This window comes from Molothrus aeneus, chromosome 4 (genome assembly GCF_037042795.1).
Source record: "Molothrus aeneus isolate 106 chromosome 4, BPBGC_Maene_1.0, whole genome shotgun sequence".
In the NCBI taxonomy this organism is placed as follows: domain Eukaryota; kingdom Metazoa; phylum Chordata; class Aves; order Passeriformes; family Icteridae; genus Molothrus; species Molothrus aeneus.
The window spans coordinates 4,986,925-5,008,267 of NC_089649.1; the positions used below are offsets into that span (position 1 = coordinate 4,986,925).

General features: G+C 58.3%; 1 protein-coding gene across 1 annotated transcript; it reads right to left on the bottom strand.

Moving 5' to 3' along the window:
- Positions 1 to 9,491: 9,491 nt before the first annotated feature.
- On the bottom strand, positions 9,492 to 19,169 carry LOC136555836 (uncharacterized). The gene is made up of 7 exons (XM_066548868.1): positions 19,046 to 19,169; positions 17,924 to 18,100; positions 14,592 to 14,716; positions 12,238 to 12,510; positions 11,731 to 11,885; positions 10,502 to 10,627; positions 9,492 to 10,163 (listed from the first exon to the last, which is right to left on the bottom strand). The coding sequence occupies exons 1-7, from the start codon at positions 19,167 to 19,169 to the stop codon at positions 9,911 to 9,913; spliced, it is 1,233 nt and encodes a 410-aa protein (XP_066404965.1). The 3' UTR covers positions 9,492 to 9,910.
- Between the last annotated feature and the right edge of the window lie 2,174 nt (positions 19,170 to 21,343).

Below are 21,343 nucleotides of genomic sequence, written 5' to 3' on the forward strand. Positions count from 1 at the left end.
GATTTTTTTTCCTTCACTGTTGTATTTGTTGGTGGTATATGGTGTGTTGTTTTATTTCTTGGTCTTATTAACTCTGTGTAAATAGTTTTTTGAGTGAAGCTCACTTTCTGGGCGGGTTGGTTTGTATTTGAGGTAGGATTAATTTCAAGAGGTTTCTTTCCTAGACTTCTGACAGGTATTCCTGGGATTTTGGTTTTGTTTACTGTATGTATCAACAGAGAGATTTGGTAGGGCCAGCCGGGCTGCTGGAGTTTTGGGTGTTAATTTATTAGATGGCTTTTGTTAATGCAGTTTTGAATTGTTGAAAGGGTTTTTAATGTAGTGGTTTTAAGGCGGTTTTTAAGAATTGTTTGTATTGTTTCACGTTGTTTGTAGTTGGTGTATGATCAGGGATATGGTGGAACTTCTCGAACATTCTGGTTTTAGCATTCCTAAGTTCTGATTTCTTTCTGCTTTGCTGTTTTGTTTCTGGTTTTCTTTTGGGGGACAGGGGCGTTTGTATACGATGGGTTCCTAGAGGCAATATGTCTTTCAATTTGGGTAGTGATATTTTTTAGTATTTTAATAGGTTAGAGTTTTTATTTTCATGCTTTTATTTATTTTTTAATTTCTTAAAATAATTTTTATAGATTATTGGTTATTATTTGTGAGTTAGCATAAAGGTAGAGCTTTGGGGGCTTTTTTTAGTAATGTTTAGGGTCAGTTGTAGGGATTTGAGTTTAGTGAGTTGGTTGGATTTAATTTTTCATGGGTGTTTGTTTTTACTAGCAGTTCTGTCATTTTCCATGTGTATCTGAGTTTTTTGGGGTTTTGAGCCATTGGTTTAGGAGGAAGTTTATGATGAGAATGTACGGAGGTTTTGGGCTAGTTATAGTGGCATTTCAAGTTTCTTTACAGTTAGGTTTATTTGAGATTTTCTTAGGGTTAAATGTCGTGGGGTCTTTGTTCTGTTAGTCCTAGAAATAGGTTTTGTTTGGATATGCTGCGATGGATGAGCGTGGGCTGCGTACCGGTGCTGACGAAGGCGCAGGATTTTTGTGGTTCTGATGCTTGGGGTTAATGAATTGATATGGTCTAATATATAGATTAATTAAAGTAGAAATAAATATAAATATAAAAATAAATATAAAATGATAGTGGTAAACATAAATATAGAAAACAAATAGCTAAGTATATAAAACTATAATTTATAGTGTATTATTCTAACATATGATAATATATATAAATGATAGTCTATTTTATAGATATATCCAAAGATATATAAATATAGATTGTAAATCTAAAAATATTTAAATATAGTTAAAATAAATTGGGGATTTTTTGATTGATTTGGTTATAGGCTGGGTTTTTGTATAAATAATTAAAATACTATAAAAGTAGAAATACAAATATATATTATAGATACCAATATCTATAAATATGTATTACAAATAAATATAAGAAATATACAATATAAAAATAATATCTCTATTTTTATATTATTTATATTATTTATAAAAAACCCCCTCCTCTGTGCAGTCTGTCACAGTTGCCCACAGTCTGTCGTGCTGCTTACGGAAGTGCCAAAAGCCAAAACCTTGAGGAACAGACCTTAATGTGACTCTATAAATGGCTTTAACAATCCCCTCCTTTCTTGTTTTCTTTTTGAGGCAATCCTGATTGCCTTTGGTTTTCTCCAGCCAGAGTTAATCCAAAATCTGTCTCTTCAGGCCCCTTTCTGGCCTTGCCTAGAGCACAGCACACTTTTTCCCCCTTGAATGTTTCTCCTGGCTGGTGAGGCCATGAAAGGAGTGGGAGATGATGGGAGAGGAGTCAGTGCAGGCAATTGCAGAGTTCCTCGCTCTCCCCTGTGCAATAAGGAGGGGAGCATTGCCCAGCAGGCAGACGATGGAACGAGTGGAGATGCCTTGTGAGGAAGGCAGAAGGAATTAATGTCTGCAGGAGCCCAGGGAGCGCTGGGGCTGTAACTGGGAGATGCACAGCAGACATTCTCCCCAAAGGCAGGGCAGGGGCGGTTTCTCCTGTTTCTGGGCAATGCCGGGGTGGCTGTCACTGCTGCTGCCACTGGAACTCTCAGCCCAGGGCTCAGGCCAGCGCCAGCAATCATCTCTGCCAGCTCATGGGCATTGCTGGATGTCTCCTGTGCTGCTCAGTGACGCTCAGCAGCCTCAGTTCTGGTCAAAATCATTTCAGTGGGAGCTATGAGGCACAAAAATGCTGAGACCGATTTCACAGAGCCACCTGTCCCTCGTGAGTGCAGGGTGCAATCCCAGCAGAGCAGGGGCAGCTCTCCCTGGCTGTGCTTTCTCTCAGCACCTGAATGACCCTCAGTGTTTGGCAGGAAAGGGGCTCCAGTAAACTGCCTCCTTTCTCCTCTTCCTGGAGTCCCAGCTGCAGAAAGAACTGAGCAGTGGGGTGCAATCCTTGTTTGAAATGGCTGAGAATGAATCTCGATCCCAGCCTCAGAACTGAGCCCCGGTCGTTGCGTTTGCCTTCTCCTGGGTGCGCTGCAGTCGCTGCCGTGCCCCAGGGCAGGGATTTGTGTGCCAGCCTTAGCAGGCTGAAGTGCTGGAGATCTCTCGGTGGAAATGGAATGGGCTGCCTTGGCCGCACCTGCTCCTGCCAGCTGGATCCAATATCCATGGGGGACTTTGCAGGCACCGCGTGCGTCAGTCCCGCTCCTTAGGACAGGCTCCCAGCTCTGCCCTGGCACTGATCCGGGAGCTCTGGGACACCAAAGGTTTGGAGCGGCCCCTGAGCCTCGGCAATGCCTGCAGGGCCGGAGGCTTCCCTGGGCCAGGGCAGGGAATCCCTGCTTGTTCCCAGGCGGGAATGCCCGGGCTGGAGCAGCTGGGAGGCGTGGCCCATGGAAAGGGACGCGAGCTAAAGGCCGAGAGCTCAGGTGGAAGCAGCGGCTGCCAAGGGAGCTGAGCCAGAGGCAGCCCGGGCAGGGCAGAGGGTGGGAATCCTGAAAGGTGAACGTGCCCAGACCGGCAAAGGGCAGAAAACAAAAGTCCAAGCCAGCAAAAGACAACGTAAACCGTGGAGATAAAAAGACTCTTTGATTTGCCTTTTCATAATGAAATAAATCCAGCTGGAACAACATCAATAAAAGCAGTGGGAAGGATCATAGCAACAGGTGGGGTTTTGCTCAGCTCTGCTTTGCTTTGATTCCACTACAAAAGATCAAGGCTTCTCAGGAAGATGGAAATGAACACATAGGTTGATCCAAGAGCAGTGAAAAGTGGGAATGAGGCACTTGTAGCCCCAGGAATGGCTCTGCCCTTGTGCGCTAAGAGAGCTTCAGCAGCAATTCCCGCTTTGGTGACATTTTCCAACAACGTGGATTTTCTACAGGGGCAGACTTGGAAAAGAGCAGCTCCACGTTGAGATCACGTTGAGAGCTGCTCATGAGTGTCACAGCTGCAGCTCCCCAGAAGCTGAACTGTTCACTGCAGAAAGAAGGAGAGGCAATTTGTTTTGCCATTATCAGTGTGCTAACAATGTGTGCCATGCAAAGGTCACGAGCAGAGATGGCAGCAGGCTTTGCTCTGAGAAGCAGAACAGGTTGGATTTAGGGCATCCTAATGAGATTAGAGTGAGACAAAAGCTCAGCTGATAGGAGCAGAGGAGCACGTGGATCCATCCAGGGATTTCTGTCATGGAAAGCTAAATAGGCAAAGATCTGGCATCAGCTTTAATTGATGGCTGTCATCTTTCCGCTTTTGAGACCTAGTCAGTGGCATGGTATTGGCCAGAGTTTTAAACAGACAATGGCATCAGGTGTTAGGAATCTTAGCTAGGTGTGATTGCATAAAGGAGGAAAGGAGAACAGCGTTGTTTATCTTTGTTTTGGAGCCTGCAGCCATTGTGGCTGCTTTGCACAGTGCACGTTGGTAGCGGTCGGTGTGCGAGAGTCTGTAAAATGAATATGAAAGCTTCTGGCCATGCCTTGATCCCGCCCAAGGAGCACAGAGCGAGTTCTCCCCTCAGGAGCAGCCCTGTCGGCCGGCAGTGCCGGCTCCTCCCGGGCACTCCCATCCGCCTCCTCCTCCTGGCGGAGCCCGAGCAGAGAGCCCGCGTCCCCGAGTCCCCGGGCGGGATGCGAGTCCCGGGCTCGGGCCCGTCCCTCTGCTCCCGCTCAGTGCAAGGGGCTCGGTGCCGGCTGCTGCCGAGCCCCGGCCGCTGGGGCTCCGCTTCCTCTGCCAAAGCTGCCGCTGTCCCTGAGAGAGGCGGGGCAGCTGCCATGGCCCGGGAGCGCGGCCATCCTTGGGGAGCTGCTCCTTCCCGGCGGCGGCAGCTGGGAGCTGCCTCAGCCTGAGCTCAGGAGCCGGGCAGGAGCGCCCGGATCGTCACCCGCTGCTGCCCGCTCCGGCCCGGGCACCGGGCACCCCTTCGGTTCCCCCGGGCCGAGCGGATCCGGGGCTGCTCCCCGCGCCGCGGCAGCGCCCGGAGCCACGAGCGGCATCGCTCCGTGAGCCGGAGGCGGCGCAACAAACCCGGCTGGGGATAATGGGATATCACAGTGCTGGGATAACGCGGTATTGCAGACGGGCTGCATTTTATGGCATCCTTTCAGGGCAGGCTTCCTACCTTCTAATGCCACGGGTGGGTTTTTTGCCAGCCTGAGGCAGTTCTCCCAGGAGAATCAAATGTGTGAGAGGTCCATTCCCTGTCACCATCTGTGGGGATGTCCGCAGTCAATTACACGACCCTGTGAACTGAGACTAATAAATTGGGCATTTTTCTGGTCTCAGAATCGGAGTCTTAAGTCCTGTGGGTTGTTTGTTTGTGTTTTTTTTTTGTTTGTTTGTTTGGTTTTTTTTTTGTGGTGGTGAAGGTGAGGAGGGCTCAGGGACAAAGTCCTCCGCTGCTGGCACTTGGACCCAGTCCCAGCTGGGCAGGCCGAGGGCTGTGAAGCCGGGACTTGAGCCCTGTGTTTCGGGGGTGCAGAACGAGGCTCGCCCAGGCCCCGAGCACAGAGGCCGAGTCCTGCATTTTGGGGCCCGGGGCCAGAGCCCAAATGCTGCGTGCGAGTGCTCGGAAGGCGGAGCCCCGGCCCGGCGCTGTCCGGGCCCGGCCCCGGCCTCGGCCTGACGGGGGCGGCTTCGGGGCTGAGAGAAGCGCTCAGGTGCTCCCTCGTGGCGCTCGGCAGCGGAGGCCGAGCTGCGGCCGAGGCTCTTCCCGGAGCCGGGACACTCGTGGGGCCTCTCCCCGGTGCCGATGGGCGGGGGGTGAGGAGCCGGGAGCGCGGCGTTGCGGGGCGCGTGGGGCCGGCGTTCGGGGGCTCGGGCCCAGCCCGGGCCGCGGTCTCGGGTGCCGGAGGCCCCGGGGCCGTTGCCGGGCGGGCGGGGAGGTGCCGGGGGCAGGAGGCGGGGCGGGAGCCGCGGTGTCCCCGGGCCTGGGCGGGTCCCGGCCGGGGCTCGGCGAGCCCGGGCCCGACGGAGCGGGACGGAAAGGCGGGGCCGGCGGTTGCCGCTCCCTGGCCGCCACTCCCGCCCGCGGCACCGGGACACGGAAGGTGACACCGGGACGGGGCTCTGCGGGCTCAGGAGAGCCAGGCCCCTCCCGCCCCATAGCGATGCCAGTCCCGATGGCGACGGGGGAGAGGCGGCACCGGCCGGGACCCCCGGCAGAGCCAGGCAGCGCTCGGCCCCCGCAGCCCAGGCCGCGGTCACGGCCCCGCCGCAGCGCCCCGGGCTCCGAGCGGTCCCCGGCGGGAGCAGCCGTCGGGCGGGGCTCGCACAGCGCCGAGCGAGGCTCCCGAGCGATAGCCCCGGGACCGGGGGGGACAGGGGGGCGGGGCCGGCACAGGTGCGAGGGGCGGGGCCACGGAGCGCGGGCACGGGGCGATGCGACGGTGCCACCGCGGCCGGGGGTGGGGGGCAGAGCGCCGCTGGGGTGTGCCGGGCGGTGCCGCCTCTCCCCCGTCGGGCGGATGGAAGCGGCAGCGGGCCCGGGACCGGTTTGGGGCCCGGGATGGGCGCAGGCACGGGGCGCTGCCGGGTGCGGGATCGCGGCCGTTCCCCGGTGCGGAGCCGCCGTGTGGGGCCGGCACCACGCAGGGCGCCCTCTGGCGGACACGGAGGCGGTGCGAGCGCGGCGCCCCCGCCTGGCGGGGGACAGCAGTGCGGGGGGCGGGGCCTGAAAACAGGGGGCGGGTACAGGGGCGGGGCCGGGCGGCACAAGGGACGGGGCCTGAGAGAACGGGGGCGGGGCCAGGCGGCACAAAGGGCGGGACCAGGGGCGGGGCCGGCTCAGGTGTGCACGGCGGGCGCGGCTCAGGTGTGCGGGGCCCCAGAGCGGCTGCGCGGGGCGGGGCCGAGGTGTTTTAGACCCCGGAAATCGCCTCGGCCGCCATTTGCTCACTCAGAGCACGGTGCGGACGGGAGCTCCCTGTGCGGGCTCCGCAGGTAAGGCGCGGAGGCTTCGGCCTCCCTTTCTGTCCCTCTCTCTATCCCTCCTTCCTTCCCCGCGTATTCCCTTTCTTTCTCCCCCTTCCCTCTCGCCCTGAGACGCTCCTTTCCTCTCCTCCCAAACTCGACTCCCCCCACTCGTTCCTGTCGTGTCCCTTCCCCGCTACTCCCTTCTATTCCCCTCTTTCCACCGTCCCTCTTGTCCCCCCTCGGCCTTTCCCTTCCTCTCTCGCTTCCCTCCTCACTCCGACCCCTCTCCCTCCCCGTCCTCACCACCCCCATCTCTCCTGTCTCCCCGTCCTCCCCTCTCCTCCTTTTCTCGCAGCCGCGGGGCTCGGGGTGCCGGGCAATAATAAAGCCCTGAGGGCCGGAGCCCGGCGCCCCCGGCCTCGCTGGGGTCCCCACACGGGGCCGGAGCCGCTCTGCGGGTCCCCCCATTGCAGTCGAACACACCGCCCGACACCGCCGGGGCTCCGGCTTTCCCAACATCACACTGGGGGGGTCCTGGGGCGGGGGGCCCGAGTTACAGGGGCCCCCTCATTAGGAGGGGGTCCCAGGGGGGAGGGGGGGTTAGGAGGGGCCCCCTCATTAGGAGGGGGTCCCTGGGGGGGAGGGGGGTTAGGAGGGACCCCCTCATTAGGAGGGGGTCCCTGGGGGGGGAGGGGGGGATAGGAGGGGCCCCCTCCGGAGGAGGGGGTCCCTGGGGGGGGTCGGGGAGGGCCCCCTCCGGAGGAGGGGGTCCAGGGGAGGGGGCGGGGCCTGGGGGGTAATTCCCCCTCCAGGCTCCTCCCCCGGACCCCCTCCTCCGGACGAGGTCCGACGCCGGCCCCCTCCAGGGACCCCCTCCTCCGGACCGGGGCCCGGGAGGGGGGGAGGGCGGGTGGGGTGGGGAGGGAAGCAGAGGGGGGCACGTCACTCTGCAGCGTGAACACACAATAAAAAAAAAAAATGCCAGACACACGACCGTCCCCTGCCGTCCTGTCCCCGCCCGCCCCACCCTCCCCCCCCCCGGGCCCCGGTCCGGAGGAGGGGGTCCCTGGCGGGGGCCGGGATCGGACCCCGTCCGGAGGAGGGCGTCCAGGGGAGGGGCGGGGCTTAGAGGGGGAATTACCCCCCAGGCCCCGCCCCCTCCCCTGGACCCCCTCCTCCGGAGGGGGCCCTCCCCCACGCCCCCCCCAGGGACCCCCTCCTCCGGAGGGGGCCCCTCCTATCCCCCCCCCCTCCCCCCCCGGGACCCCCTCCTAATGAGGGGGCCCCTCCTAAACCCCCCTCCCCCCTGGGACCCCCTCCTAATGAGGGGGCCCCTCCTAACCCCCCCTCCCCCCTGGGACCCCCTCCTAATGAGGGGGCCCCTCCTAACCCCCCCTCCCCCCTGGGACCCCCTCCTAATGAGGGGGCCCCTGTAACTCGGGCCCCCCGCCCCAGGACCCCCCCAGTGTGATGTTGGGAAAGCCGGAGCCCCGGCGGTGTCGGGCGGTGTGTTCGACTGCAATGGGGGGACCCGCAGAGCGGCTCCGGCCCCGTGTGGGGACCCCAGCGAGGCCGGGGGCGCCGGGCTCCGGCCCTCAGGGCTTTATTATTGCCCGGCACCCCGAGCCCCGCGGCTGCGAGAAAAGGAGGAGAGCGGGGAATGGAGAACGAGAACAGGGGAACGGAGGAGAAGTTGGGGAGAGATCGGGGTGTGCAGGACAGCAAAAGACGGGGCTGGGGGGAAGGCAGGGTAGAGGAAGGAGCAGGATTGAGGGCGGGTGGGGAGCGACTGGTGGGGGTGAAGGGGGAGCAGGGAGAGGGGGCAGAGGAGAGTCCGGCTGGGGAGGGAAAGCAGAGAATGGAAAAATAGGGTAGGGTAGGTAGGGTAGAGAGTAAGAGAAGGGCGGCCGTAGGGGGGGAGGGAGGGGAGGGCTAGGGGGGAGAGGGAGGGGGGGGGTTTGGGGGGGGGAGGGTGTAGGGGGTGGGGGAGGGGTGGAAGGGAGGGCAGAAAGGAGAAGTACACAGAAATACAACACAACAGAAACGCAGGAGAAAAGAAACGCAAAGAAAAAGAGATATAGGGCCACCGCCGGCAGCAACCTCCCTCACCCAACGCCCAGGAGCAAATCGCTCCGCCGTGCCCTCCCCGCGCCTTAAATCCCCCAAGGCCCCGCCCCGCGCAGCCGCACTGGGGTCCCTCACACCTGTGCAGGCCCCGCCCCTCGCACCTGTGCCGGCCCCGCCCCCGGGGCCCCGCCTCCCCCCCCGCCCATAAATCCCGGCGGATGGGCGCCTGTCTCGTTTTCTGCGGGGGATGCTCATCTCGGGAGGCAGTGGGAGCGTCGGTCGGAGCGCTGTGCCGAGATCGGGCTCGAGGACTGCTGCTGGGGCTGCGCGGGATCCAAGGCGCTCGGGTGGGATCGGGATCTTGGCCTGAGGATTCGCATCCTGGTCCTGCTGGTATTTCCTGTGGGAGCTGGACCGAGTCCCTTTTTTCTCGGCGGACAAGATATAGGTGCCGGGGCCGGAGGATCGAGGTATGATTGGGGATGGGATCAGGACCACAATCGCCGCGGTGGGGAAAAACCGCTTCGGGACAAGCGCTGCCGCTCTGGCTGCGGCCAGCGCGGGGCTGGGTCCCGCCAGGGCTCCAGGCGCGCTCCGGCTGCGGCAGCAGGGAGCCGGTGCTGTGCCGCTGCCGTGCTCGCCAGGAGAACGACGCTTCCCCGGAGCAGCCTCTGGATCGCGGCTGGCAGCGGGAAGGACACCGAGACCGCCCGTACCGGCCCCGGGACCCCATGGGCATCGCCGCTCGCTCAGCGCCGCCGCCCGCCCCGCGGGGCGCCCCCTGGCGGACACGGCGCCGCCCCGCAGCCCCCGGCCCGGTAACGCCACGAGCGCCGCGCTCCCCTACGAGCCACAGCGGCCGCAGCCCCTGCTCCGTGCCCGCAGCCCCTGCTGGGGGCTGCAGCTTCCCAGCCAGGAGCAGCCGCTCTGGGACGGCCGCTGGGGCCGAGGCGTTGCTGCTCCCGCTCCCGTTGTGCCTGGGGTGCGACTGGAGCCCCAGGGAAACGCTAGGAAAAACTCCATGGGTTAAAAAACCAGTGGAAACGATTTGTTCTTTATTTCCAGAGCCGTGAGAATCATCAAGTCAAATGCTGAGAAGTGACCAGCCCAGCTATGCATCAAACCCAGAATTTTGGCCTTCTCAGCATCCTGCTCCACACACCTGGGCCAATCCCAGGGCTGTTCCAAAGGCCCTGTGTGGGATGGGAATGACTGCTGCCACTAAGAGAACTCCTCTACAAATGCAGCTCCTTCCCTTCTGCTACTGCTGCTTTACACAGCAGCCCCTGCAATGGCTATGGGGCAGAACTGGCTGGCACTCAACATGGCAGCACCAAACTCTTCCCCATAGCCCTGATTGTTCTGCCCTTGCCAGGATTTCCCCAGCAGCTGTAAATGTGCTCCCACAATGTCCCTTTGTTTCCCCAGGAAGAAGCGAACAAGACAAGCCCTGAGGGTTACCTTGCTCCGTGGCCAAAGCTCTTCTGGAGAGTGCTGGGGGGCGTTGCCTGCAGGTGAGTGCTGCCAGCTCCAAACGATGCTGGCTGCTGGGGCCAGGGCTGTTTTTCTGGCCCAGGGGCCTCGGTGTCTCCTGCTGGCTGCCAGCCATGCTCCTTGGTGTTCCCTGGCTGTGTCCCAGCTGGCTGGAAGCGCAGGGCAGGAGGAGGCCAGGAGCTGCTGAAAGGCAGCAGCCCCTCGTGTCTTTGGCATCTGCAGGGGAGGAGCTGTGCCTGCACCGTGGCTCCTGGGCCAGGGGCTGCTCTGAGCAGGCCCCTGGAAATGCTTCAGCCCGGACAGAGACCACCAGCAGCCCAGCAGGACCCCAAGGAGCAGCTGGCATTGCTGGGAATGGAGGCACGGGCCCTTTGCAGAGGGGCTCAAGCAGCAACTCCTGGCTCAGAGCTCCCACACAGCTGCCAGCTGTGGCCCAGCCACCCCAAATCCCTTCCCTCCTCCCCAGCCTGAGGCCATCGGCCATCAGCAGCATCAAAGCCAAGGCCATCTTCCCCCACAGATGTTCAATCCCAGGCAGCAGCCCTCAGAGGTACCTGAAAATCAGTGGGATGGAGTTTGGAGTTTTCCAGGGATCCAGCTGGAAGTGCAGAAGTGATGGAAAGCTTTCCCAGGTAGGTGCCACTGGAGGGGTGCTGAAGACAAAGCTGTGCATCCCTTTCCTGAGAGAAAAGAATTTGTAGAGGCCCCTGCTGAGGCTCTGAAAGGAGCTGAGCTTCTGCAGGGAGAGATGTCCCCCCTGGGCACAGGGGCTGCCTCAGCTCAGGCTGGGAGCACATCTGGCCACTGCCTTCCCCTGCTCTAAACCATCCACTGGATGTTCTCCATCCTGGAGCTCAGGGGGGTGAAATGGGCTCCATTCCAGGCAGCTCTGGCCAGTGAGCCCAGGGACACCATTGGGCTGAGGGTTCTCAACAGCCACTTCTATGGAATAGAACCCTGGCCTTGTCCCTGTGCTGCTGAGCTTCCTTGGAAGCTCTGCTGGCTCCTGACACAGCTGCTGTCCAAGGCAGCAGCTCTGCATGGGAATGCCCACACTCCATGGGGCACTGGGAGGTTACTGCAGCGGGAATGGAGCAGGGAATTTGGGGCTATGGGTATAACTCATCAGAACTGGCACAGCTGACAGGGAACCCCAAATCTGGGCACCACACAGAGAACAATCTTTGTCCTGCCCTGTCAGCTCCAACCCCTGGGCTGGGAGGTTTTGGGAATTAAATGGATGGAATGATACAAACCACAGCAAGTGGCATCACCCAGAGGGACAATCCAGGTCCCAGACAATTGCTCCACAATCCACTATGGGGGAAAACACCCTGTGCCTGCCAGGAGCTCTGACTCTGCTTCTCTACCAGCTCCTGAGCAGTGTCAGGGCCACCATGAGGGCTTTAAAATCCAAACAAACCCCATATCCCACACAGTGAATAATCCAAATAATGAAATGCATTCTTGTCATCAAAGCTCCAAACTGTGTCAGGAGCTCTGCCAACAAGTTAATGGGATTCCCAGGAGTCTCATTAATGCTCTTGGTTTCATTTTTATGTATTTTTAATCCCTCAGTGGGCAGCCTGTACAACTTATCCTGGGATTGAGAGGCTGAGCAGGGCTGGCTTTGGGTTGACCTCCACCTCTGGCCCCAGCCTGTGCAAACACACCTTGTGCCAGGCTGGGTGAACTCATCACCTCAGCGTTTCCCTCCTAAATATCCCCTCCTTATCTCTCTGGAGAGTCACTGACATTTTGCCCCAAACCATGCACTCCTCACCTCCATGTGGCCTCCAAGTGTCCATTCTGTTCCTCACAGGTGCCCTGGTGCCACCGTGTTGGTCCCTTTGCCTTTCTCCAGCCCGAGGCTGCTCCTCTGCTCGCTCTCTGCAGTCTCATCCCACAGGGATCCTCTTCTCCCTTCCCTGCTGGCTGCTGCCAAGGAAGGAGGACACAGGGAGTCTCCAGTGCTGCCCCCTCAGCCCTGGAGAGTCCTGGCTGTGGGCCGGAGGGGCCTCGGATTTCCCAGGGAAATTGTCTGCTGGTCTCCCTTCAATGACCTCAGCAATTCCCTCCAAAATGCCACCTCACTGCCCCTGACATCCCCTCACATTCCATTGCCCTACACAAACAGTTCTTGGATCCCCTCTAGATCACACCAGGTTTTCAGCCACATGAATGGCATCACCTGTGCCCACTGCTCGTTATTCACCCAACCAAAAGCAAGAGCAAATGTTGGTTGGGCTTTAATAACAACTTGAAATAACTTTACAGCAAAATAACTCACCTTTTTCTTCTGTGTTTTTTTTCCCTTCAGCTGCTGGGCTTCCCTGTGAGGATGTGTGCTGAGCTCTGGGTGGAGGGGACTGTCAGGCTGAATGGCTGTGGGTTTGTGCTCTTCTCCCTGGGCATCAGCCACTGCCCCAATCCCTTTGCCCAGGCTGTTCCCTGTGCCTGTGCTCAGGCTGGGGCAGCACAGGCAGACGCAGCTCTCAGCACTCCCTGCTCCAAACACAGCTCTGGCCTCCACTGCAATCTGGCTCTGCTGGGAGGTTTGCTCCTAGAGAAATCCAAGAATTGCTCATGGCAATGTGGAGAATGAATCTCCACAAAGGGAGGCAAGGAATAAAATCCTGCTCTGGGAGCCCTTGGGATCTGCAGGGCTGCTGAGGGAAGGGGACATTCCCTGCCTGCAGTGCACACAGCCCCACCTGCAGCAGCCAGCCCAGCCTGCCAGCTGGGCTCTGCCAGCCCCTCTCTGAGCCCCCTCCCTGTGCTGCTCCCTCTCGGTGCCTTTGGCAATCCCAGCCTGAGCCTGAGCAGCCCAAAGCTCTGGCTGGCAGCCCAGGGACAAAGGGACGCTCCCAGGGATGGGGCACATTCCCAGCAAATGCTCCCAGCAGGGCACAGAGGCACCCCTGGAGCTCCTGGCTGGGGCTGGCAGGAGGGCACAGCCCCCAGCTGGGCTGGCAGTGGCAGTGACAGCAGCAAAGTGCCACGCTCTGGTGGCACAGCACAGACACCCAGGCCAGCACTGCCCGTGGCAGGGGCACAATGAATTCTGCTCCCTGTGCTGCCCCATGCCAGCAGGAAAGCTCCAGGGGCATGGAAACTCCTGCCCCTTCCCCCCAGCCCAGATGAGCACTCCTCAGTTCCCAACACCCAGTTCCCACCTCCAGCCTGCTCCCGGGGCTGCTGCCACGTTCCTGACAAGGTGCCAAAGGCCCCTGGGCACAGGGCTCCCTCTGTGTCTCAGGGCTTGGGCAAGGCAGGGACCAGGCTGCTCCAGCAAGGACAGCCTGGAACCAGAGCAGATGTCCCAGGGCTGGCAATGGGCTGGGGACAGCAGCTCTGAAACCCAGAGTGCTGAAAACAGCCCCCAAAGTGTTCTATGGTCACATCTTTAACATGGCTCCAAAGGGCAGCAGCTCTGGTGCCAGAGCAGCACCTGCACCATTCCCTGTGCCAGCCCCGGCTCACTGAAAAACCAAACAAATCAACCACACCCAGGCCTTGTTTGCACAATTCCTGATCCAAACCCTCACCTTTCCTGCCCAGCACTGAGGCAAATCTGACACAGCATTGAGAAGTGACCTTTGCTGAGAGCAGCCATCATCCCAGTCCTCCAGCCTTGGCAAGATTGTGCAGTGAATGGACCTCAGTTCTAATCCTAAACCTCAATTTCTGTCAGTTTTTGTTAGAAAGATACTGGACAGTAAATCATGCAGCAGAATTTGCAAATTGCACAAGGAATAACAAGGCCCAGAGCAAAGCCAACCACCCCCATCACTGCTGCACCCCAATTCTGGGAGAAATGCTGATCTCATTTCTAAACACTGCCCTTCCCTCCCACTCAGTCCTTCCCTGCACATCCCTGCAGAGCATTGACTCCATCTTTTGCTGCCAACAGCCCCTCTCCAGCCCAGAGCCCACTGCTCACAGACACAAACTGAGCAAGCCTAAGGCAATGTTCCCAGCAGCAGATGCAATTCCTGAACTCCCTTTTCCCTGGATTCTGAGCCCTTGCAGGAAACTCAGCTCAGCCCAGAGTCTGTTCTGCTTTCCCAGAGGGAAATACAGCCTGCTGGGCCCCAGCTCTGGCACCACATTGCCCTTGTTCCTGTGCCCTGGAAAGGCACAGGCAAAGCCAGTCCCTCAGAGCCCATCCCTGGGCCCCAGGAGAGCTGGAGCTGCTCCCAGATGCCAGGGCCCTGCAGGGCTGTGCTGACACCAGCACAGGCTGACCCCTGTGCCCAGCACCACCCCTCACTCTGCTCCCATGGCTCCCAAATGCTGCCAGCCCTGCCCCTGCCCCTGTGCCAGGGCCGTGCCTGCCCCCAGCCCCAGCAGAGGCTGTCACCCAGCCCTGCAGCGGCTGCCAGCCCTGGCAGAGCTGGGCATGCACTGAGAGCTCCCGAAGGAAGGCCCAGAGCAGCCCTGGGCTGCACAGACAGTGCCCAAGCTGCCCTAGGGCACAGCCAGCACCACAGCTCCAGCATCCCCAGGGAACTCTGGCACTGCCTCTGCACCTCTGCCCTTCTCCAGCAGGCACAGCTGGGGCTGGGCTGGCAGCAATGGCATTGCCATGGCAGCTCATGCCAGCAGAGAGGAAAAGGGGAGCCCTGTGTCCCTCTGACTCACCCCACAGCGTGGGCAGGACCAGAGCCCTCCAGCGCAGAGCCCTGCTGCTGAAGCCTCTTGCCTTTGGCTGCTCCAACACCAAAGCTTCGGGCAAAGATGGGAGGAGTTGGATGATTTTTCCTGCCCTGAAAGAGAGGAGAAAAGAAAATTAAGTCCACTGTGGAAGTCAAAGGATCCCTGCTCTCATAGCTCTGCTCTGCTGGCTCACTATGGGGTTTTACCCATGAGAGGTGACACCAATTCAAACACAAACGTGTCCTTTGCCAGCACTTTTATTCCTGACTATTTCAGACAATGAAAGGATGCTCATTTTTCATCTTGCATTCTCTGCCTCATTTGAACAGAACCATTTTTATCCCAGAGCCCACGTGGCAGCCATTCCATCCTTTCCCACTGGACTTTGCACAAAGGAAGGGACACCCGGGATGCTGCACCACAAGAAATCCCAAAGAGAATCCCCTCCAAAACCTCCCAGGGAAAGGCTTTTTGCTTTCGGGACACAAGAAAGGCCTTGGGCCATTTGCACCCACATGGAAAGCCCACACTGAGCACTTGCTTTTAAAGATGTTGCACTTGAAGTTACAGACATGGAATTGCTTTGGGATTTGGCATTTCCTGCACCCACACAAACACATTCAAGGAATTAAGCGCAGAGTCCTGAAGTTTGGTTATTCCAATGCTGTTTTGGTAGTGCCACTTGACACACCAAAATCCACAGCAACGCTTCAAAAAATGCAAAGCAACTTTCACCCCCACAGCCCCCTTCCTTTCCATTTTGCAGTTTTGGGCTCCTCTTAAGAACAGGTTAAAGCAAAGAAGAGAAAAGGCCAGGACCTGCTCCCAGCCAGTGCCCCAGCCACCTGTTTGCCAGAGATTCTCCTTACAGCTGATGGCTTTTCTAAGAAAGCTCCAGCTCAGCCTTATCACAATCCCCTGGCAGCCCTCACCATCAGCCCCAAAGGCCAGGGCACATCTGTGTGCTGCCTCAGGAAGCTCAGTGGCTCTCTGGGGGACAAAACCTGGTTTGGGCCCAGAGCTGACTCTGCTCCCTGCTGGCTGAACTGTGCAGCTGTGGGATGCAGCTGGGTGCTGCAGGGCAGAGTGTGTCACCCTCTGTGCCAGCCAGGCTCCAAAGGCAGCCCTTGGTGCCCCAGCAGCGCTGCTGGAAGCGCTGGCAGCGCTTGGCACAGATGGGATGGAGCCTTCCCACAGCTCTGTGCCCTGGCAGCGAGGCTGGCACAGCAGAGAGGCTGATGGCAGCAGAACAAACGCTGGGTTTCCATGGGCACTGATGGGCCTGAGAGCCCCAGGCCAGAGCTGCTCCCTGCCCAGCCCAGGAGCTCCCAGTGCTGCTGCAGGGCACGGGCTCTGAGGGAACCCTGCAGCTGGGCCAGGAACGCAGCAGCGACAATTCCCAGGCACAAAGAGATCCCCACCTGCTCCAGCAACTGAACCTCTGGGGCTCAGCCCCGCGGGCTGTCCCTGCTCCAGGCAGGAGGAGCCACACAGCCCCCGAGGCTGGGCTCACACCCTGCCCTGCCAGCAGGAAACAAGGGCTTCATGAAGCTTTGGGGACACCTTCTGTCCCCAGAGGGCTCTGACACAACATCCAGCAGTGTGGATCTTTAATAAAGACAGCTCGGACCTATCCTTGCCACAGACTCGCCTTTGTTATTGCCTCACAGTCTCTGCTTTAAAATATTTTGCTATTACAAGTGTTTAAACAAGACTGACCGTGAGCCCTGCACCCTTGCCGTGCTCCAAGCCCTAAGGCAGAGCTGGATATCCTCACACTCATCCAGCCTGAGGGAGCTGCTGCAGCATTTAAAACATTTACAAACCACCCCTGCCCTGAGGGTGTGCAGCCCTGCAGGTGCCTGGGTGCCAGCCCAGCATGAGAGATGGGACATCAGGAGAGCGAGCAGACAACGCCCACTGCAGCCTCTGCACTCTCGGCACTGCAGCTGCACGATCCTCACTGCTCAGCGACTCTCAGCTCTGATTCCAGGACTCCCGCCAGGAAACTGAGGGCCCTTTCCAGATGCAAATCCCCACAGAGCCACTGCTCTCCTCTCCACCCACCCTCCTGCTCCAGCTTTTACCCCTTTGGTCGCCACCACCCCACCCAGGACACAGAGGAGGCTCTCGGGTGCCAACTGAGACCCAAATCGATCCAGGTGCCTCAGGAAATAAATACAAACAAACTCGTCCCTTCTAGGCTAACAAAATGTCTTGGTGCTCAGTTCCTGTTTCCTAAGGCAAAACCCACGGATCAGGGGAAAATGGCAAGTCCCAAACCCAACCAAACCCGGTTTGGCATCGGTTTCCATCAGGACCGTTCAGGTTTCCCAGTGCCCCTCAGCTGCAGCCACAGGAGCAGCTTCTCTCTGGGACCCAGGGGGGTGGGCACAGGGACACCCATCCCGCTGCTTCCCGGCAAACAGAGCTCAGCCCAGCCCAGAATGAAACATAACAAATGCAGGTATTGCCTTTGCCATTCATGTCTGAGCTCTGGCACGGTGTTATTGACCACAAAACTCCCGAGAGGGGACAGTCTGTAACTACTGCTCTGGATCAAGGATAATCTGTCAGTTCGTGTATGCACTGCACAGCTTTCATAAACAGCACTGTAACAGACACTAGTTTAGACTGCAGCATCATAGAGACTGTGAAATGTTCAAATGCTGTTACATGTAAGGAACTCAGAAAATGGTGTCAGATAATGAGGTGATTTCCCACAGCTGGGGACAATCTTATCTGAAACACAAGATAACAGAAACAGAAACCAGAGCACTGAAAAAAAAAGGAAAAATTTACTGACCCTCGTTATCAAATAACGAGGGAGTGAAAATAAAACAGGATGGCACCACAGGAAGAAATAAAGTATATTGGTGTAATCCACAAGATGGCACGAAGGTTCAAACCAAGCAAAAGAACATCTAAACTGAAAGGACTATTTGAATATGTATAAACTCTAATGAATATGCACACACCACTGCAATGGAACAGAATCTAGAGAACACGGTTTAAGGGAACCGGGTGCTCCTGGCAAACAGCCAAGCACCCCAGCGCTGCCTTTTATCCCTTAACAAACGTGTAAAAATTCGAGACAGTGAACTCTGTTTCTCACCCAATAAAACGCTGTTCCCGCAGCTGGGACGAGCCCCAGCTTTATTCCACGGCACACCATCCCAGAGAGCCGCAAGGTCCGGGACAGAGCCGTGCCACCCGCAGCGGGTCCCACGCAGCAGCGCCCAAAGCAGCCCCGGCCCCCTGTGGGTGCCCCCGGCCCCGGTGCCCCCGGCCCAGCTCCCTCCCCTCCGGCCGCTCACCTGAGGGCACCGCCCGCTGCCTCCCGGCGCTGCTGCCGAGCCGAGGGCATTGTCCCCGCTCCTGGCCCAAAGGCCGCGTTCTGCGCTGCAGGGCGCGCTCCGGGGGACGCGGGGGCGGGCAGGGACAGGGTGACCCGGGCTGAGGCGGCTGTCCCGGCGCTCTGTCCCCTCCCGGGGCTCAGGCCGGGGAGCGGGGCCCTGCCAGCGGCCGCCATTGCAGCGCGGAGCAGAGTCAGGCAGGGCCGAAGAGCCGAGTGTGGCCGAGTGGAGCCGGCAACAGCCGAGCGTGGCCGAGTGGAGCCGACCACGGCCGAGTGGAGCCGACAACAGCCGAGTGTGGCCGAACGGCCGACTCTGGCCGCGATTTGCCGAATCCATCCGAGCTTAGCTGAGGTGAACTGAACGGAACGGGACGGAACCGCGTTCAGCCCAACCGAACTAGATAAGCCCGACCGAACTAGATAAGCCCGACCGAACTAGATAAGCCGAACCAACGCGAGATCAGCCGAACCCACCTGAACATTACAGGGTCGCTCACTCACCCATCTCTCAGTGTGGGCAGGCACCCTCAGCTCCAAGGAGCTGTGCAGAGCGAGCGTTCCGTCCCTTGGCAAGCACGGAGTGATCAGCCCCAGGGACAGGAAAGTACAGACAAATGCCGTGGTCAGCCCTGAGGATTCAGGAGGATTCAGAGCCAGTGGCCCAGAACCTGGCACAACTCTATCTACAATTGCAATGTAATTACGGTGGGACAGTGCAAGGCTGGAGTTCAGAGAGCTCAGCCGTTCCACCGGGGCTGGGGACATGACTGAGGGGGTTTTGTGTCAGTCTGATGGGCCTGAGCAGCATCAAGAACCAAAAGGAAATTTTACAGAATTGTTTTGAGACGGATTGCCCCAAAAACTTGGGCTGCTTCTAGAGGGACAAAAGATTGAAAAAGCTTTCTGTTGAATTCCTGTCAGAAAGTCCAGACCCACTGGTTCAGCTATGGAAGGGATGGATATGATGCACCATAGAAAGAGACAAAACCAGAAAGGTAACAAGGACTATGTCCCATCATTCCCCAAACACGCTCCAAGGAAAAAGTTTCAGACAATGAAATAACAAAGAACTGGTTCCTACCTCTGGAGTTCAGTCCTACATTTTGTCCTTCCTTGGAAGGCGGAGACAGAACATTGCCCACCATCTTCTCTGCAGCTGCCCTCCATACTCGTGCAGCCCCTGCTGGGGCACTCGGGCTCTCCATTCCAGGCAGGCTGGAGCTCCCGTGCAAACCCAGCACTCGCCGGGTCCCCTCTAGGATGGAATGGCAAGGAAAGGACACAGCACTGTGTAGAAAATGTGAACTTTACTCTTGACTACTTGAACTTAACTTGACTACTTGCAAAATCTACAATACAGGGTGACTAGAAGACTGTGGGGTAAGAAACTTCTGCCTAAAATACTTTGAGAAAGGGAACGCCGAGGGCAACGTCAACTTCTTGTGGAAAAGGTGTCGGGGAATGCTATGACTGAGGACGGGGTGTCTCGAACTCCTGAGATGGGGATGTCGCAGTGCCCGGGCTGGGCGCTGGTCACACATCCCCGCAAGGCTCCGCACCGCGCTGGGGCTGGAGGTCAGCGCTGAGGGAGACCGGGATCTCCTTACTCTCTCACCGGGCCCTGGTGCTGGGGGAGGCCGGAGTCCGCTCCTCTCTCACCGGGCCCCGGTGCTGAGCGAGGCCGGAGTCTGCTCCTCTCTCACCGGGCCCTGGTGCTGAGCGAGGCCGGAGTCTGCTCCTCTCTCACCGGGCCCTGGTGCTGAGCGAGGCCGGAGTCTGCTCCCCTCTCACCCAGCCCCCAGTGCTGCTCTCCTGGCTCTGGGTCTCTGCCGAGGCCGGTGCCGCAGGCAGAGCCGCAGCAGGGCGCGGTTTTGCCTCAGCAGCTGGAGCAGCTTCCCGGGACAGCCGCGGCCCCGGCGGCGGCAGCAGCAGCGGCGGGGCCCTGGCCGGGCCGAGCGGCTCCGGAGCTTCTCCTGCAAGGCAAAGCGCGGGGGTCCCGATGGGAGGGGCGGAGCGGGGCCGAGGCCTCTGCCAGAGAGGCTGGGCCCGGCCGGGCTGCCCGGGCAGAGGCTGCAGCGAGCAGAGCTGCGGCCGCCCGTGCCCGGTGCCGTCCCCGGGCTCAGCCTTGGGCCCCGCTCCTGCCCGGAGGCTCCGCTCCCATCCGCCGCGGGGCCTTGGCCAAGCGGCTGCCCAGGAGGCCCAGCAGCCTCGGGGTCTGCCCCGTCCTGCCGCCCTCCCTCACCTCTCTCCAGCGTCTCCAGAGCCTTCTGCCAAGGCAGCATCCCAGGACAATGCCCATGATCAGCAGCTCCAGCAGGACACCAGCGTCAGGACACCAGCGCCAAGTCCACCCACGGGGCAGCCTCAGGGTCCGTGTCCTGCAGCTCCAGCTCCTCGGGAAGCAGACCCGAGGTGCCCATGTCCCGCTCAGGACGGCTGGAAGGGTCGAGTGGATGGACCAGAAGCATCAGCAGGTACACCTGCAGCGTCCAGGAGAAGCCCTGGCCAGCCATGGTGCTTTCTTCCTTTTGCTCCTCACTTCACTTTTCTATTTCTAACTGAATTTCCATCTGTCTCTAACCCTTTGTTTCTGTTTCTCACTCTTTCTAAAACTGTGTCTCTGCTTCTGTAACTCTGTGTCCATCTGCTTCTTTTTTTTCTGTTTGTCCATTTCACTATTTCTTTCTGACTGTATTTATTTTTCTCTCTTTTGTCTATACTTTGCATCTTATTTCTTTATAACTCTCACCCTCACTCTTTTTGCTTCTTTTTCTCCCTGTGTTCTCCTTTTCCTTGGTTTGTCTTTTTTGCTCTTAGTCTTTTCCTTTTTCACTCTACCCCTAAGTTTTCACTTGAAGTCTAATCCTAACCACTTTCTTTTCCCTCTAACTCCTGTCCTTCAGTTTTCCCACCCTCCTTTTCTTCTTTGTCTCCTTTTCTCTCTGTCTTCTTTTCTCTGTCTTCTTGTCTCTCTGTCTCCCTCTCTCTGTCTCCTTCTCTCTCTCTCTCTCTCTCTCTCTGTCTCCTTCTCTCTCTCTCTCTCTCTCTCTCTCTCTCTCTCTCTCTCTCTGTCTCCGTCTTCTTTTCTCTGTTGCAACCTTGTGCCTGAAAACCCCGTCGATGGTAGAATATTGCCTGGGCCTGTGATGGCACCTGTTGGGGGGAGCTGAAATCACTGCGGGGCTGGTAAGTGGATGGTGGGGCTGGGACTTGGAATGAAAATGGAAAAGCTCCTAGATCTGAGCAACCTGTAATTTTTCTATCTGTTCCTTGGTAAATGTTACAAACATCTTTGTTGGCTGCCTTCCTTAGGAGCTAAACCGTGTCTTAAGGTTTAAGTGCCTGGTGAAACACGTGCTGACGTTTCTGATGTTGCTTA

Bases quoted from the DNA above. Each gene is read 5' to 3' on its own strand.
- LOC136555836 (XM_066548868.1), bottom strand. From the start codon at position 19,169: ATGGAGAGCCCGAGTGCCCCAGCAGGGGCTGCACGAGTATGGAGGGCA. The intron at 12,511-14,591 runs GTGAGTCAGAGG...GGATTTCTCTAG, and splicing joins GGTCCTGCCCACGCTGTGGG to GAGCAAACCTCCCAGCAGAG. The intron at 10,628-11,730 runs GTGAGGAGTGCA...CTTTTCTCTCAG, and splicing joins CACTTGGAGGCCACATGGAG to GAAAGGGATGCACAGCTTTG.